Here is a 17,126-nt window from a genome sequence, read left to right as displayed (position 1 = left end):
CGTTGGCGTATCTCCCACTGCCACCAGTCAGTGATGAAACTCCTCTGTCGACAATCCTCAGATCCGTCACAGAGACAGACGAGCCAAAGGTGGAGGGTTAGCGGTAAATATTGTCCGAAAGAGCGGCGGCGTTGCTGTTCTGATAGCAGACATAATGTTCATGCCCTCGCTTTCCCGTCACTGGTGAGCCATTGAGCCCTCCACGCAAAGACTGATCTCTTCAACATAACCTTACAAGGCTGCTGGAGCGCGCTCTCATTTTCAGCCGAAATATATACATCTTGTGCTGCATGCGGCTTTGCCTGTGTGTTTACACAAAAGGAGGTTGTGAAGGAGAAAAATAACTACAAGAGGCAGGCGAATGTATGGGAGGGAAGACAGGAAAGGAAAGGATACAGAAGGGGGGAAAATGACCTTTCTAAGTTGAGGTAGTTGGACTCTTGGCACTGATCCTCTGAGACATTGAGAGGTGTCTCCTCCTTGTAAAGAATAATCCATTTAATCCGGGGTCGCACGGCCGTGATTGATGTGCAGACAGGAGCAGCACTTAATAACCTCTATCATGCTGGGTGACCTCGTGGCCCACGGTGGGCACCAGTTTGTTTATGGGTGGTACCTCCGACACACTATCGGCGCAGAAATTCTGTTGTGGCTAATGGGCCGGACTGAGGAATTGGACTGTCAGCGCGGTGTGAGCCCTCATTTTTCTTTTCCGAGGCGTCTGAGGCGCCCCGTGCGCACCACCTCTCTACTACACACAGCCTCCCTGTTCCGCCATCATCTGTCAGCGGTGACTGAGTCCTCTGGAATATGGAGGCGTGAGAGAGAGAGTGTCAATTAGCATTAACTTCCCAGACAAATCTGTTTTTCTCTACACAAGAGCCCTGGATAACTTGTTCCTGATTCTTCTCTGTCACAATGTTGGGGACACCGGATTTGTTTTCCCCACCGCCACTCGTGTGTGGAAATGGGTCAGTGTGTATAGCTATAGTACCATGTACGCGTCACACAAAAAACGACAGTTAAAGCCGTGTATATTCCATATACGCACACAGAAAGATATACAGAGAAAGGAGGGGCCCAGGAAGATGTGACGTTCACATTGAAACGCTTTTGTTTACATTGCTGGAGAGGAGGCTGACCTTAAAGGTTATCTTGAACGTACATAAAATGTCAAAACTCCTGACAAGGGAGCGGGGCCCCCTTTCAGAACATGGAAGCACTCGGGAGGCTCACAGAGAACAACATCACAGTGCACTGTGCTTCCTTTGAAACTCCCTCCTCTATGTGCCCTCTGCTGCGCGAGGATCTTTAGCCTTAATCAGCTATATTGTTCTGTGGAGATGCAGTTATGTGGAGCGCTAAGCTGTTTATTTATTGAACAGGCTGTTTAATTCCTCCCCTCCACTGCATGCTTGGCTCTGCACAGAGTGTCCCTTTGATGTGAGGGGGCTCCTGGTGGAGTGGTAGGACAGGCTCCCACTGGCAACGCTGCACACAGTGCCACTGCGAACAACAATAAGTAGTGCCCTTGTCAGGCGGCGTACAGTACAAACAATGACCCCCCCCTCTCGCCTGCATGCATTTGGCTGCCTTTGTGTCGCTACAGTAGAGCTGTGTTATTCCGCCCGACATCTAAAAGCTGACTTTTATGCAACGACAACCACCGCCCCGCTTTAATGCAACGGGCGAAAATAATGAATATGTTTTAAAAGCATCATTATCAGAATTCGCTACGAGTCAAACACAATTAAGACGTTCGCAAATATCCAGCAAGGGAGAAAGAGAGAGGCTTCTGTGGTTAATTTCCTATCATTAACACTTCAGTAATAGCCATTATGAGATGTGTGCATAGACAGGTGGGAGAAAACTGACAATACCGCAAAGAAAGGTGCGGAGAGGAAATGATGCTGTGCTAGTGAGCCCTGCGAATTGCGTGGCGATGGGAGGGAGACGTTCAGTATCCCAAGAGGGAAGTGTTTTATCCAGCGCAGGGTGCATAATTATAAACAGCTTGTGATTTACAGCCACACTTTACAACACACACTGGTCTCCACTAACTGCGTATCAGGACGCTCATCCACTTGGACTTTATATTTTACACGCGGGGAAGTTTTGGGCTGGTTTAATGAGCGCTGGCAAAGTTTGTCAGGTTCCATAATCAAAGCTTTGTGTGTAGTGTTTCAGCGTGCGAGTTGGTGACAGCTGCCGCATAGCCACAGTCCACGTTTAATAAAGGAGGGAGAGGAGTGACGGCTTTGGTTTGAAATTGCATCGCTTTGTTTTGACAAACAGACGTAAGTCAGTCGGTATGAGTGTGAACAGAGACGTTATTTTTACGCTCCCCAATGACTGGTGCCTTATTTTATTTATTTTTTTTTTCACTACGTAAATACTTCAGCTACAATTATAGACATGACAGAGATATTCTGTTACACATTTTTACACATTAGTTCAATTTCCTAAATGTCTCTTAGTATTGAATGAATGACTTTAGCGTTGAATGCTGACCACTCATGCTCATGTTATCATTTTTTGAGTTCAAAGCCTTCCTAAACTTCCTTCTTGTGAGAAGGGGAGTGCATTATTGCTTTTCCAAAATATGTCTCTTCATATTAAACAGCATTTTTTAGTTTCTCTTGCACCCCGCGGCTTTCTGGATACGAGGAAGGCACACACGAGTCGAAAACGCGCACCAATCCACACAACGCTGCTCTGTTTTTAAAGTTTTTAAAGAAAGTTGTTTTTAGCAGTGACTGGTAAAGGGCATCAAAGAAATAAGACGTGGAACTTTTTTCCAATGCCAAAGGGTTGGGGTTAGCGTTAGGGTTACTCAGCCAGAGCTGCAGGCCATGTGCAACGATTTGCAAAGCAACGGATGCTGACGCTTCACACACAGTTTGCAAATGAGTTTCAAATGTTAAAATTAAAAAAAAGACCAGTATCAGGAGGTAATAAAGGCATTAAATTAACTCATTTTAGGCATCAATGTCAGAAGTACCATGCTAAATTAACAACATGCAGCGTTTTGCACCAGTCATACTGACCTGTGCAAGATTTAGTAAATCAGTTCTTTATAAAAGAATGGCAAATCTAAATAAAGGTCAAATTATAGCAGAATATTATGTATGACAAATAAATAAACAGCGGAGAAAACAAGAGGAGCATCACACATGATCACAACAAATGGTTTTACAAAGTTCATTCTTAAATTTAAAGTTTTCTCTTCTTTTTTTTCTTTTTTTTAAGATTAAACTAAAGACTTATGAGTTCACTGAATTCATTTTACGTTGGGTACAGGAACATTATCCTAATCAGACTTATCAGAGATAAATAATCTCTCTCACAAGATGCCCGGTTTGAAACAACCACAAGTCCACGACTGTGTCTTAAAAAATCCAGCTCACATTAGTCATTAGTTAAACACCGTGGTGCTCAGAATAGGAATCGTAGGCACCGGGCTTAAGTTTTTCAGAGTTTTAACTGTTTTGTTGGAACGACACTGCTGCTGACTAATAGTCGGTTACAGACAAGGAAAATTAGCATGTTAATTAATCCTTCCGCGTTTGGAGCCCACTGTGATTAAGCGAGCTGCACGCAAATTCAGCGTCTGGCATTAGCTGTGTACTACAGTACAGTGAGAAAATAAACACGATCAACAGGGGGTAAATGCATTTTCTCACGCCTCACAGCAACTGTGCTTCCTTCGTGTCTAACTTCATTTGCCATCAAAACTCCGAACGCTGTTGTATGAACGAGCTTCGCGTCTCTTCAATGTGACTTTGTTTCAGTTTAACGAGCACAACAGCCTCTTTGCCGGTGTTGTCTTGCAGCACATTCGCCGTGGTCCCGCGGGGGCGCACGAGCGGTGCTCAGGGCCCTGCACGGTGTTCACCTACTACACTGTGTCTTTGTGTAACATGGCATGAGGTGAACTCGCTGGTATATTTAGTATTTTTGTCTCTCTGCCCTTGGTGCATATTTAATTATTTCACATAACGAAAAGTGTGGAGACTGTTATCATATTGAAGCAGAGCAAAAAAGGTGAAGGAAAAAAAAAGAGAGACTGATCTTACCATAGATGCCTGTGGATATACATGGGAAGGCCTGTGTGAGAAAAAGAGAAAGAGGAAAAACAGTCAAAGCATGGAATTCAAACATACATGAGTAGAAACCAAATACTGGTACTACTGCATACGACTGCACTGAACTGTAACCACTGTAGGACTCCCTCCTGCTGTTTACCTTTGCACGCTTGCAGTTTACCTCCAAATCTCTGCGGTGCTAACGCAGAACTGCACTGCGATTCTTACTCCAGCTGCCGGGCACAACGCATAAACAGCACATTTATTTATCACGGTGTGCCTTTCCATTAACGCCCAAAAGGCCAACCATTTCATTCCATCGTGCATTTGATTACTGCTGCCCATTTCTAGCATGGACTAGATGATCCATTAGCACTCGGTGCGCATACTTTGCTTGTGTTTCCTGAGGGAGCAGCGGATCAAGCTCATGTAAATTCACGTGTACAGTGGAGCTTGATGCCTAATAATCACTCGCACATGAATATCCAAATGAGGCGGATTGATCCTCCCTGTCGCCCGCAGCTCAAACCTCCACACACACGCGTGCGCGCTCTTCCACCCGACGTGCACGGACCCTTACCCAAGGTCTAAGCCTGCTCCACATATTAAATTGCGTGCCAGCCTACAGATGTGTCTTTAATTTAATGCATTTAGATGGCAAGATAGGCAGCCAGACAGATAGAGGGAGAGATGTCAACAACAGTGTGTTTCGGTAACAACAAGGACATCCCAGCAAGAGGCTTCTCAGTGCATGATGATAAAACCAAACACAGAGTGACTGCTGCGACATTCGGATCGATGGCGGAGATCGATAATATGCAACCAGCAACCAAAATGCAGGCACACAGATAGAAATAAATAACAGGGAAAATAACCTAAATATTAATATTCTATAGGGTAAATGTATCCCGCGATAAGGCGCAACATATATTTATGGATGTCTTTTCCAAAAAGATTATAAAAAGTAACCGCCACGTAATGGTTCTTGCTTTGTAGCACTTTGCAGGAGACATATTATTCAGGCATGGCTTTACAGCTGAAAATAGTTTCATTATTCTTTACTTCTGTGAGCTGATACACCATGATACATAGGCCTCGCTGTAAGCCTCCCTATTTCACATTCATCTTTTAAGGTATATTAATAAACAGTAAAGGGGAATGATTTTTTTTTCTTTTCCAAGGTCCTATTTGTCGGCCAAACAAGCTGAATACGTGCTTTAGTCCCGGCATTCATCAAAAGATGTGGCCACGGCATTAATATAATAAGATGAAAAATGAAATAAAAAAAAGAAGAGAAGAAAAAAAAAACACAAACAGCTCAAACTGCTGGATGAATATGGAACAAACAACAACAACAAAAAAAAAAAAACAGAGATTCATCACAGAGGGACGGCCATACGTCAAATCCTCCCGGTGCTAAGTCCAACAGTTTGTTTTTCCACACTGACCCTGTCAAGTTGTATTTAGATACATGCTGTTGCTAGCAGCCGTGCCAACATCACTTCATTTTAGAAATGAAAGCAAGATTAATAGATCTAAAAGAGAGGGATAGTAAATTCATGAGTCCTCGTATGATGACTACACAAACAAATCAGGGCTATAATTCCTGCGTCTTTTCAACGGAGATGAATCACATATTAAGGAGGAAAATAACTGTTTCAAATGGCAGATTAAACATGCAGCTTTTCTTCCTTGAAAGCATCGACACCTATGACCCTTTCTTTGAAAGGCAATGGTCTGTTTGTCCTTGGTTTAGCTCAAGAGGAATGAGTCTCCCTTTTTTTTATTCTTATTTACCAGTTTTCAGGTTCCGCCTGTCAAGGTAAATCTTTCTTCTGCGGGGTGATTTAAATCTTTTACCGAAGCTTTGACCTTTCCAGGTGACTGTCTGGATCTGACATAAACCGCGGATGATGAAGCGTGGAAAAGCATGGCCATTTTTAGTCCTGTGCCACATTCAGACCATGGCATATTGAGACTGAACGCGCAAACTGGTCAAACACCAACAAATGTCAGTAGAATGAAATTATAACTGTGTGTAAACACACGGACTCATTAGCAGAATCTTGGCATTTGGATCAGTGAAAATCTCTATACTTCATGAAAAATGACAGCAGTTTTAGATTTGGCATCAGACCATACGAGGAGGAATCAAAATAACTGCAGCGGAATGAGTCTATTTGAAGCTGTGTAAAAATTAGTGAGTAAGTAAAAAATTTATTTTGATGAAGATTATTTGCTGTGAATGCTTCCAGAAGCCAGGAGTCTGAGCTGTTGTTTTTCTATGAGCTGAAAGGCCACACAATGTGAGTCACCTCAGCTTTAACTTAAACCTTAGCGCAGGCGGCGCAGACGACAAACCATCAGCATAATCAATTAAAATCTTTTTTATTGGTTCCCTTGGCTGATCCATTAAAAAGTATTGATCCTCCCGTGTGAAAAAAAGCATGAGGTAATCACTTAATGGGTTTCTGTCAAGATCTGAGACCAAGGTGGCACGTGCACTTTTAAAGGAAGTTTATCGCCAAAAGTGAAGAGCAGGGCGCAATGATGTGCACAAGTTCAACGCTCTTTAGGATGTTTAGATTCACATTCATCACTTTGCAGCATCGGGGACGGCGCCCGATCAGTCTCAAAACCATTCCTGAGCTTGACAGTAATCCCAAAACATGTGGCTAAAGCCTTAATAAAGAACTGTCTTCGGTGACAAGAAGAACAAGGGACCCTGTCACAGATGGTACGGCCGCCCACAGAGCCCTGACCTCAGCATCAAGGACTCCGTCTAGGATTACACAAAAAGACAGAACCAGCTGAGACAAGTGTAAACAAACAGAGGAACTGCGGTAAGTTATCAAAAAATTCTTGGAACTGTGTAACTGGCCAAGTGCCTTGAAAATCTGCTTGCAAATGGACCAAGGACAATGAGAGCAGTTTTTAAAGAGAAGTAATTTTTATTTTTCATATTTGACCACTGTTATGCATCAGGTAAATAGCTCATCTCATCTCCTGCAAGCGCTTCTCTTCACTTAGTCTATCCCAGCTGTCACTGGGCGGGAGGCAGGGAATGTATCGCTGGTGATACGTTAAAGCTTGCGGTTTTTGAATTACCGTAACTCACAGTGGTTTGCTTTATTGACAATAGTGTGGCTGAACACTCGGAAGCTGTGCTTTCGTCTGTTTTCGTCAAGTTTTTACCAACAAATTCAACAACTCTCTCTTCTTGGGGCTCCCCGGTCTTGCGTCGCTCCTTAACCTGCAGCCGACAACAGCGCTGCGTCATTATTACTGTAATGGCAGCTTTGTTTTTTTCCACAAATCGCAAATTCCTCAACCACACATGTCTGATCAGTGTATTACGGTAATTCAAATACTACAAGCTTTTTTTTATGCACAGGAGGATGTTCAGACCTTCTCGCTGGAAGGCATCAGTGCTAATCAGGTAAATATATTATCGTATACGATACACCACCAAAAACAATCCCCAGGATGAGAATTTGCCATCTCGAGATAAGTTGATGACGTAGGTGCGTGCGACCTAGTCGATGTTCCACCGCCGTCTAAACGAGGCTCCTCACCAATAATATGGAATTGGTTCAGATATCATAAGGTGGATGTAAAACAAACTTGTCACATATGCAAGGTTTACAAAAAAAAGATGATTGCTAAGGATGGCAACACAACAAATTTATCCCACCACTTGAAGTATAACTACAAGCCGTCCTCTGGTAATTTAGATGCCCTTGATATATGGGGACAGTCCCCGTTTTGTATGACCTGTGCCCCAGAGTTGCCCCATTTTATTATTGACAAAAAAAAAAAAAAAGTTGCGCGCAGACTACAACAATGATTATTACAGTAGCCGGTCACATGACTATATTATAGAGATAGCAGTGTAAACATGTAAGTATTGTAGAGTCAAAAACATGGACTGGAATTATAATATTTTTTATTGTGATTTTTTACCGTTATCGCCGGAGTGGATACATTCATTGTGGTAATATTTTTAGCCCATATCGCCTGTCCCTATATATTACTGAAAAATATTTGGAGAAACATTTTGAAGAAGAAAAGTAGGAACTAGGGTGTATATTTACTGCAGCAGACCCTTGTTACTGTATATACTGTAAGAGCACGGAGAGTGGGTGAGCGCTGACCATCAGTCCATTTAATTTATTGGAGCAGCCTCCAAGCCAAGAACAATAAAACCGAAAGAACAGAGTCAAACAGGACCTCTACGGAAGTTTTCAGAAGCAGCTCCAGCCAGTGTGAGTAGTTCAGAGTGTTTTCTCATTCTCTTTCTCATTAACACCAGGCCACCAGTGATGCTACTTTGCGTCAGTACCTTTACATAGGCTTCCATTGTATGAGGTCTAGTGTTAATTAGGACAGTCAGCGCTATGCTATATGCAGTCATGACCTATGATTCCTTGTTTAGGTTATTATTTCTATCTCGGGCGGCTCATTAGAAGTGAGTCAGCATGTCCTCCTGCACCCCGGCATGGGGCTGTGCCTGACATGTTGGCTCGCCGCTGATTTTCTTTGCTTAGCGAGTGTTCAGAAATTGGTCACCAGGGAAATTATTCTGTTGCTCGGGCTCCTCCCTAATCTATCACATCACTTTAAAGTGGAGCACCTTTCCTCTCGGCATCTCTACACATCTCACAGTGCGTTAGATGCAGCACAGAGTGGCCTCAGTATATAAAGGGTGGGAGAAAAAAAAAACTGCCTTTTAATGATGCTGTTAATTATAATTCCCATGCTTCTACTGCTATGTTTGCACGTTTACAGATAATGGATTTAAATTTTTTAAATAACCTGCTTATTTAAAAAAAAGGGTGATTTATTGACTATGAAGTGTGAATAGAGTTTAGCAAAGATGGTGCTAAAAACAAAAAAAATTAAATAAATAAATAATAAGCCAGTGCGAACACGGTAGCCTGCAGCTTTCAGTCATTTGTTAAGCAGCAGGAAATGACACAGTAAAGATGGCTCAACCTGCAGCAAAATGCGATTGTCCTCACGTAGCCACATTCCCGTGCTCCGGGCTCCGCGGAGCATCCTTGGGCAGACAGGTTAAGGGAGAGAAAACCGAGCTCGGGCACAGTGGCTGCAGGATTTTGCCGCGGGAGCGCCTTGTCTCAGCTGGCTGAGTAAATAGCACTGGACCCAGGGTGCTGCCCCCGTAGGTTGAAGCCTCCTAGCCTGTTTGCAGACAGAGGCTATGCTTATAAATCATAGCAGCGAGGGGAGACCTTGTGCAAATGCAACCACAAGTGTGTTATTATTCACCAGTGTTGTCACAGTGTGGTCTTACATCAGAGTATCAGGACGTGAATCCCGGAAAATCTTCATTGTTGACTGCTGTAATTCTTTAAGCATGTAGGTCACGCCTGCTTTCTCTGTTCGAATCAGCTACCTGCTGCTAGTGTGGGGGGGGACGTCACGGTTCCAGGTCAGGATATTCAAATACGAAGCATTAACACCCTTTTATTCTGCATAATACCACAGTCCATATTCTAATGCGAGCGCTGATTGTTTGAGTGTCATTATGCTAAATGGAGGATGGAGAAATGCAAAGTGTAGGAGACCTTGCACCTAATGGTCCAAGTCCCACCATCCGTTTTCATATCTGCCGTGATCAAGTATAACTATTATCACAATAAACTCTCCATTAAGGTCTGGACAGCGATGGCTGTGCAGGGACTAACTGACTGGCCACGATACTCACTTAAAACAGCTTATTCGGTTTAAGCTCTTTGCAGACACCTCTGCTGCTCTAAGATGGAGAACCCGTGTTGCTATGGATAGAGCAGAACAGAACGCCCCTGTCCTCCTTTGAGATCCCGCAATTAAGTACGAAAATGAGCTAGTATCTTCACTTTATAAGCAACAGTAGGCAACGTCTAATAAAAAGAGAGAGTAAAGGCAAAAAGCGCTAATCACAGTGATTTTGTTGACATCAACATGCGTCTAAGTGTGAGTCTGTGGCAGCGGTCAAACCCCACCAGTAAACTACGCGTTATTAAAATATGACAGCCGCCTTTTGTTTTTTACCAGTATATGTTGGATGCACCTGCATCCACTGTCCACTGAATCCCTCGAATTCGTTGGGTGTGTAAACGCCGCAATATGCACAACACGTTAATTAAAATTTAAGTACACTAAAATAAACTGTACACAGTGCATCGTGTGCTTTTATTTCTACCTCCAACACTTCTCTGCTATCCCCATTTTGAGAAGCGATACAACACGATGTTAAAAGCAGGAGGTTATTTGGGTTGAGGGTGACGGACAAACCCTTGCTGACTTCGCAAAATATGAATTTGCAAATCCACAAGGGCAGACATCGGGATCGGATTAAAAATAGATAGTAGCGGGACATAATTAACTCTCTTTGCACATAATGGAGCTCAGGGTGCTCTATGATTGCCTTTCATCACACACATACAAACACAGTTCCACTGCATTGATCGCATCTGCACACCCAATGGGTGGAGGAGATGCAGGAGAAGAGGGACAGGATGCAGTCAAACGACACGGGACAGCGGTGACATGGAAAAAAAAAAAGAAGGTGTAAATGCTGCAGCTGGCGGATACTGCAGAGCAGTGGAGCAAACAGAAGCAGATACTGAGCCGAACTGATACTGGCTGCTTGATTCATGGGTCCATGACCGGCTCTGTGGTTGATCAAGCACAGTTCACCGCGAAGCCCCGATGCTGCCGTCCACGGGAACACTCAGAGCTTTCAACACAATGCGCTGACAAAAACTTTACAGCCACAGCATAATGGTGCGAAGTGTTTACAAGATTTAATAATACTGAATCTATATGTGACCCACGTCTGGCAGGGAACAGCTCCTTAATTATTCATATCACTGTTTCCCAGAGAGGTCCACTAGTGACATTGATTCCTTTAATGTTAAAGAGGGAGCATTTAGAGAGGCATTCAAATGACATTACTCTGAACTGAGGGCACATGCAAGCAGACATCTGCTTATACTTATGTATGAGGACTCCCGCTCATCAGTATCGGTTTAAAATGATATCAACTGACCAGCGAGCAACCGAGAGCCAAAGACAAAATGAAAGGAATTCACAAACCGACCGACCGACCTCTCGGTGACCCGCGCGGGATTGACAGAATTCAAATGAGTGGGCGAGGAACGCGTCAGGTAAACTCGATAACAGAAAGCCGCTCCGCTGTACATCTCTCCTAGAGGGCTGCAGGCAAATTCCCTGTCAGATACTTTCTGTTATTTAAAATGTATCTTATTGATTTCATTAGCGTGCTCGAGGTAGGTGGAGTTAAAGACTCCTCTGCAGGCTGATCTGAAACGGTGTGGAGTGGAGACTCAGACGTACAATTGGGCTAATGGATCTGTGGCCTTGTTGTTCAGTCAACGGTCAATGGAATACAATAGAAAATCTCAAATAATAATGAATAATAATAATAATGTCCGAGGCTATATGTCCATATCTCCATATCTTCTTATAGGATCTTTGTTTTTATCCACTGAAACAATATTATTTGTATTGCAAAAAAGTATATATTGTTGTACTATATTGACTATAATGCAACAGTATCATATATTATCCCAAGTGAGTCGTTATGGTACCTCAGATTTCTAATTTGCCTCCCGAGACCACGCCCACCACTTTTATTTGAAAACTGCCTTTTATTGCCTCCAACATCCGCTTCCTTTAAAGCCTTGAACTTTGCTTTGATTGCAGTCCTCACACTGACATAATTATAATGGTCTTACGAGTTATTTTTTTTTCTTCTTCGCGTATTTATCGCAAGAGCCATGACATTATAAACCGCGGGAGAAATTTTTTGATTGAACCCCGAGAGTACAGCAAATGAAGGTAAATGTATCTGCGGCAATTCTGTGCATAATTTGTTTGATCTGAATATTTGAACCTCCACACTGAGCAGCCGAGAAGACATCACTCCGCGTGCCTCGGGGCCTTTAAACGCCTGCGATTATTCCAATGAGAGCTTAAGAAATGTAGAGCTCGTGCGCACGGTGTGCAGCATTCGAAATCATTTGCATGTTGGGGGACTAAATTACGAGTGGTCATTGTTGCAGGCTCCGTTTTTTGAAAAAAGCGACGAATGGGAGGATTCTGCCTGAATGCGTGGTATCTCAAGAGTGAGGGAACCTCTGAAACGCTGAAGATAAAACAGAGCAACGGAGACAAGTGAAGAAATATATCCCTCTACGGGAGGTAAACTCAGGGCACACGTGGATTTCCAAATATCCAAAACCCATGTCAAACTGTCTCAGTGGAGATTAGCAGCATATGGAGCTGGAAGGTGAGAATTATCACTAATCCTGAAATATAGCTCCTGATTTGCACCGTAAGAACTCATGAATCCCACGTGGCTGATCAAGATGAACAGTGAAATAATTTTCCAAGAGACATTACTTTAATTTACATGCATAAAATGACTTCAATGGCACATTTAATCAGAGTCAGTAAAAAAAGAGGGTTTTTGGTCCCGCAATGTGAAAGCCAGCTTATGCTATCCTTCCAACATAGGGCTACTAATTAAACATTTTTTTTTTTTTTTTTAAACTTTCAAGGCGCCCTTCAACATTTCAAAAGCACCGTATCAAAGGGGGCTTCAAAGTCAAAACCCCACTCTGAATTTTGAGTCGACAGAAGAGCATACATATGAAGACAAGTGACTTGCGGTAGGGCCCCCCCCCCTTGTCTTTGTGGCAGCGACAAAATACTGTCTGCTGCATAATAATGACTGAATGGCCTGGCCCTGCTTGGGTTGTGTGTTCACGGACAAGAGCCTCAACAAGACTGAAGAGAGGCCAGTATTTCTCCAATTATTTCTCGTTCATCACAGGTCTTCAACAGGTGCTCCTTGACCCCAAGCAGGTTTGCAGTGGCACTGCACAGAGGTTGTAAAATCTTTGGTTGATTAGACATTTTTTATATATATCTATTTTTTTTTTTTTTTTCCCACGAATTTAAATTCCTTCAAATGCACATGAATCCAAAATCTTTTAGTAAAGGGACTCATTCAGCGATATAGGAGCTGTCTCAACAGCGCACTGTTTCACACCGAGCGCTACACTAGACCTGTCAATCTAAGCCTCCTGTACACGGTAGGCCCCGCCCCTATCGCGGCTGAGCCAATCATGAAGCCACATATTACACACCGACTCTGTCAGGTTTCCCGCAATTGGCAGTCAAAAGTTAAAACAGGACTTGTTAATTATCAATTATCTTCTGTCAATTGCACAGCACCCTACTGTTGCACATGCTTGAAACAAGAAATGAATATAATATAACTGGTGTATTATTTGAATAACTTAATAATGAAAGCAAAATGCTAGTGTATAGTTATAAGTAGTACTATGCCGACTTCAATAAAGAACACATACATGGGTCCCTACTTAATCTCTCCATCAGTTTTGGGGTCCTTGGGCTGAAAAACGTTGACGAAACCTGATGTACGCAGTTAAAACCGACACATAAAGCATTTATCTTATGATGTGCAGTGTTAAAGCCATAGACAGACGTTTATCCTCATATTCGCTTTCTCGAAAATAGTAAGATAAGTTTATTTAAACGCATTAAAAACCAACAGGAATTGCTCAAAGTTAACCAAACTTAAGAGTTCTAATTAAGACAGTGTGTGAATCATTTTCTTGGACCACTCTATTAAATGCCTAATTCTTTCAAATGGAGAAGATAAGTAAAACATTACCCAGATGAAGACTGGATGGGGGTGCTGCACAGAATCATAGCAGATGATAAAATAGACCATAACCGCATTCCCCAAAGCACTGCATACAGAATAAAAACCAACATTTGTTAAGAGACCCAACCTCATTAACTGCAAATCGAATTGAGCGCTCTGTACTGGTGGAGCAGTGACCCTTCGGAGGCATGGTAAGTGCATAATTATTATTGAATCATAGGGACACGTTTTCCAATTAGAAGAGTGAATGTTTGTCTTTTCCCGTATACTGTAAGGGAAAACATACAGTATACCTCTGGGTGAGTCTGTTTCCTCTGATTTCTTCATCGGGCGGGTGCTTTAGGAATAATTATTCCAAGACTTGAAGCCAGGGATGTTTTTGTCAACGGGGAATTTAATGGACTTAATGAACTCTTTTTGTTAACAGAAGCTCAGGGTGCTCTGCGATTGCTTTCACCGCAACTCAGTTCCGCAACGCTTGATGATGGCTCATCCCATTTGCACAATTCCAGTGATACACAGCCTGTCTGAACTCCGCTGATGCAACGTTGTGGAGGAATAAAAGGCAGACGGCAGCATGTTTGTGAGCCAAGGTAGACTGGAGTGAGATGAATAGGGATGAAGAAGAAAAAAAAAGAGGCAGCAGAGCAGAAAGATAACTAGAACCTTGGACAAGTGGAAGGATTTTTTTTTTTAACTTCTGTTGGAGGCTAGCTATTTCCCTCCGCTGCCAGGGTTTGTGCTTGGGTAGGCTAAACATGTGGCTGATCTATCTCCGCGCCGAACGCGCCGGGATGAAATTGATATTGATCTTCTTATGCAGTGCTCAATAAATCAACAAATAATCTTAAATTGTCGATGTTTCCTTTAAAGTATGAATAACGTATGATTGAATCGGTCAATAGATCGGACCGCAAAGTACAGAATGAGAAAGCGAAAATGAATTTTTGCGGTGTCTCTCAAATCGAGAGTCAGTGGATTAGACACCAAATAGACATTGGCAGACAGGAGTACTGCAGCAGCCGAGAAATAAAATGATATGGAAGGGTAAGCAGCAATATGACCACTTCAAAACATCATGAACACGATACTGTATATGTATTTTTACTTCTATACCACCCCATTAAACAACCTTTACCAGAGATTTCTTTTCCTTTTTTATAGCCATAGTTTGTGTTATTGTGTGACTTTAATGTGCAGACATGTAAGTTTGGATCCAAATAAAAATGTTTAACACCAGGAAATCCTGGAACATAAGAAACATAAAGTGCTGGTAATATTTTAAAGATAAAATTCACTTAAAAATAATATTGATTCAAATTCTTTCAGATGAACTTTGTTTTATGTGGCTGCTCTTCCCATACACACCGGTTAACTGTTTGGCTCCTGTACTATTCTCCAAACCACCATCTACTGTTGGTAATACGCTGACTAGGGTACCTCATATGACCCCGTTTCAAATAACCCAAAACGGTCCCTTTAACCCAAACAACAAGTCTATGATGGATCACGCATAAAACTTTATCCTGCTTACTAAACTGCACATAGACATCCCTGAGTACACACATTTAGTTAAGAAATCTGCACGCTTATCAGTCCTTTTGTTTACAGTATGAAAACCTGTTTATTCGCGTAGTCCTTGAGCAGGCAATGTCCCAGCAGTGAATGTTCACTTTAAAGCTCCCCACAACATAAAGCCATAAATCTGAGATTGCCCAGAGGTAAGAGAAACCAACACTAATTAACAGTAGCGGGACGAGAGGTCAAGGCCTGTGCCGTATTAGCGTGAGAAAACACTATTTTTCAATTTACACTGCGCACTGGTCTGTTGTGCTTTAAGCAAAAAAGGTTACAGTAACATACCCTACAGAAGGCATGTTTTTGAAGTGTTTTTTATATGTACAGTGGGGGAAATAAGTATTTGATCCCCTGCTGAATTTGTAAGTTTGCCCACTTCCATAGAAATGATCAGACTCTGGTTTTTATGGTTGTTTACTGGTTATGGGTATAGACAGAATATCAGTCGAAAATGCATAAAAAACACACAATCTAAAAGTTATAAATTGTTATGTATTTTATTAAGGGAAATAAGTATTTGATCCCCAAGCACAACACAAGTCAGTACTTTGTAGAGAAACCTTTGTTGGCAAGCACAGCGATGAGACGTTTCTTGTAGTTGGTCACCAGGTTTGCACACAGCGCAGGAGGGATTTTGGCCCATTCATCTTTACAGACAGTCTCTAAATCCTTCAAGTTTCTTGGCTGCCTCTTGGAAACTCGGAGCTTCAGCTCCCTCCACAGGTTTTGGATCGGGTTAAGGTCTGGAGACTGACTAGGCCACTCCATGACCTTAATATGCTTCTTCTTGAGCCACTCCTTTGTTGTCCTGGCAGTATGTTTTGGGTCATTGTCATGTTGGAAAACCCACCCACGAGGCATCTTCAGTGTTCTTGCTGAGGAAAGAAGGTTTTTGTCCAAGATGTTACAGTACATGGCTGCATTCATTGGCCCCATAATGCGGTGAAGTTGCCCTGTACCCTTTGCTGAAAAACAGCCCCAAAACATGATGTTTCCACCTCCATGCTTAACTGTGGGTATGGTGTTCTTTGGTCATACTCACGTTTTTTCATCCTCCAAACACGGCGGGTCGAGTTAATGCCAAATAGCTCAACTTTGGTTTCGTCAGACCACAGCACTTTCTCCCAAGCCTTCTCTGAGTCATTTAGATGTTCACTGGCAAACTTAAGGCGGGCCTGTACATGTGCCTTCTTGAGCAGGGGACCTTGCGGGCACTGCAAGAGTTCAATCCATAACGGCGCAGTGTGTTGCCAACTGTTTTCTTGGTGACGGAGGTCCCAACTGCTTCCAGATCATTAACAAGCTCCTGCCGTGTTGTTTTAGGCTGCTCCCTCACCTTTCTCATCATCATCCTCACTCCATGAGGCGAGATTTTGCGGGGAGCTCCAGACCGAAGACAGTTGATGGTCCTTTTATGGGTCTTCCACTTGCGAATAATGGCACCAATAGTTGTCACCTTCTCACCAAGCCTTTTGCTGATGGTTTTGTAACCTATACCAGCCTTGTGCAGGTCTCCAATCTTGTCCCTGACATCTTTTGACAGCTCTTTGGTCTTGCCCATGGTGCTGTAGAAGTTGGAATGTAAGAAACTGATTCTTAGAGCAGGTGTGCTTTATATACATGACGAGTTAAGATCAGGAGTATTGGTAATTAGTTGACTGAGCACAGCTGTGTGCCACATGCGCACCAGCCAATCTGTAGGAGCCTGAATTCTAAGTGAATTGTTGGGGATCAAATAC

The 17,126-nt window shown here is 42.8% G+C and overlaps 1 protein-coding gene across 3 annotated transcripts in view; it reads right to left on the bottom strand.

Annotated features, from left to right (window-relative positions):
* The window catches only part of macrod2 (mono-ADP ribosylhydrolase 2), a 396,798-nt gene that overhangs the window by 96,894 nt on the left and 282,778 nt on the right, over positions 1-17,126 (bottom strand). For all 3 annotated transcript variants that reach the window (XM_047602588.1, XM_047602589.1, XM_047602587.1), the window contains exon 7: positions 4,077-4,107. In XM_047602588.1, coding sequence (XP_047458544.1) covers positions 4,077-4,107 — 31 coding nt within the window. The remainder of the gene's footprint in view (positions 1-4,076; positions 4,108-17,126) is intronic.

This window comes from Mugil cephalus, chromosome 13, assembly GCF_022458985.1.
Source record: "Mugil cephalus isolate CIBA_MC_2020 chromosome 13, CIBA_Mcephalus_1.1, whole genome shotgun sequence".
Classification (NCBI taxonomy): domain Eukaryota; kingdom Metazoa; phylum Chordata; class Actinopteri; order Mugiliformes; family Mugilidae; genus Mugil; species Mugil cephalus.
This window is presented reverse-complemented; position numbering and strand designations above follow the sequence as displayed.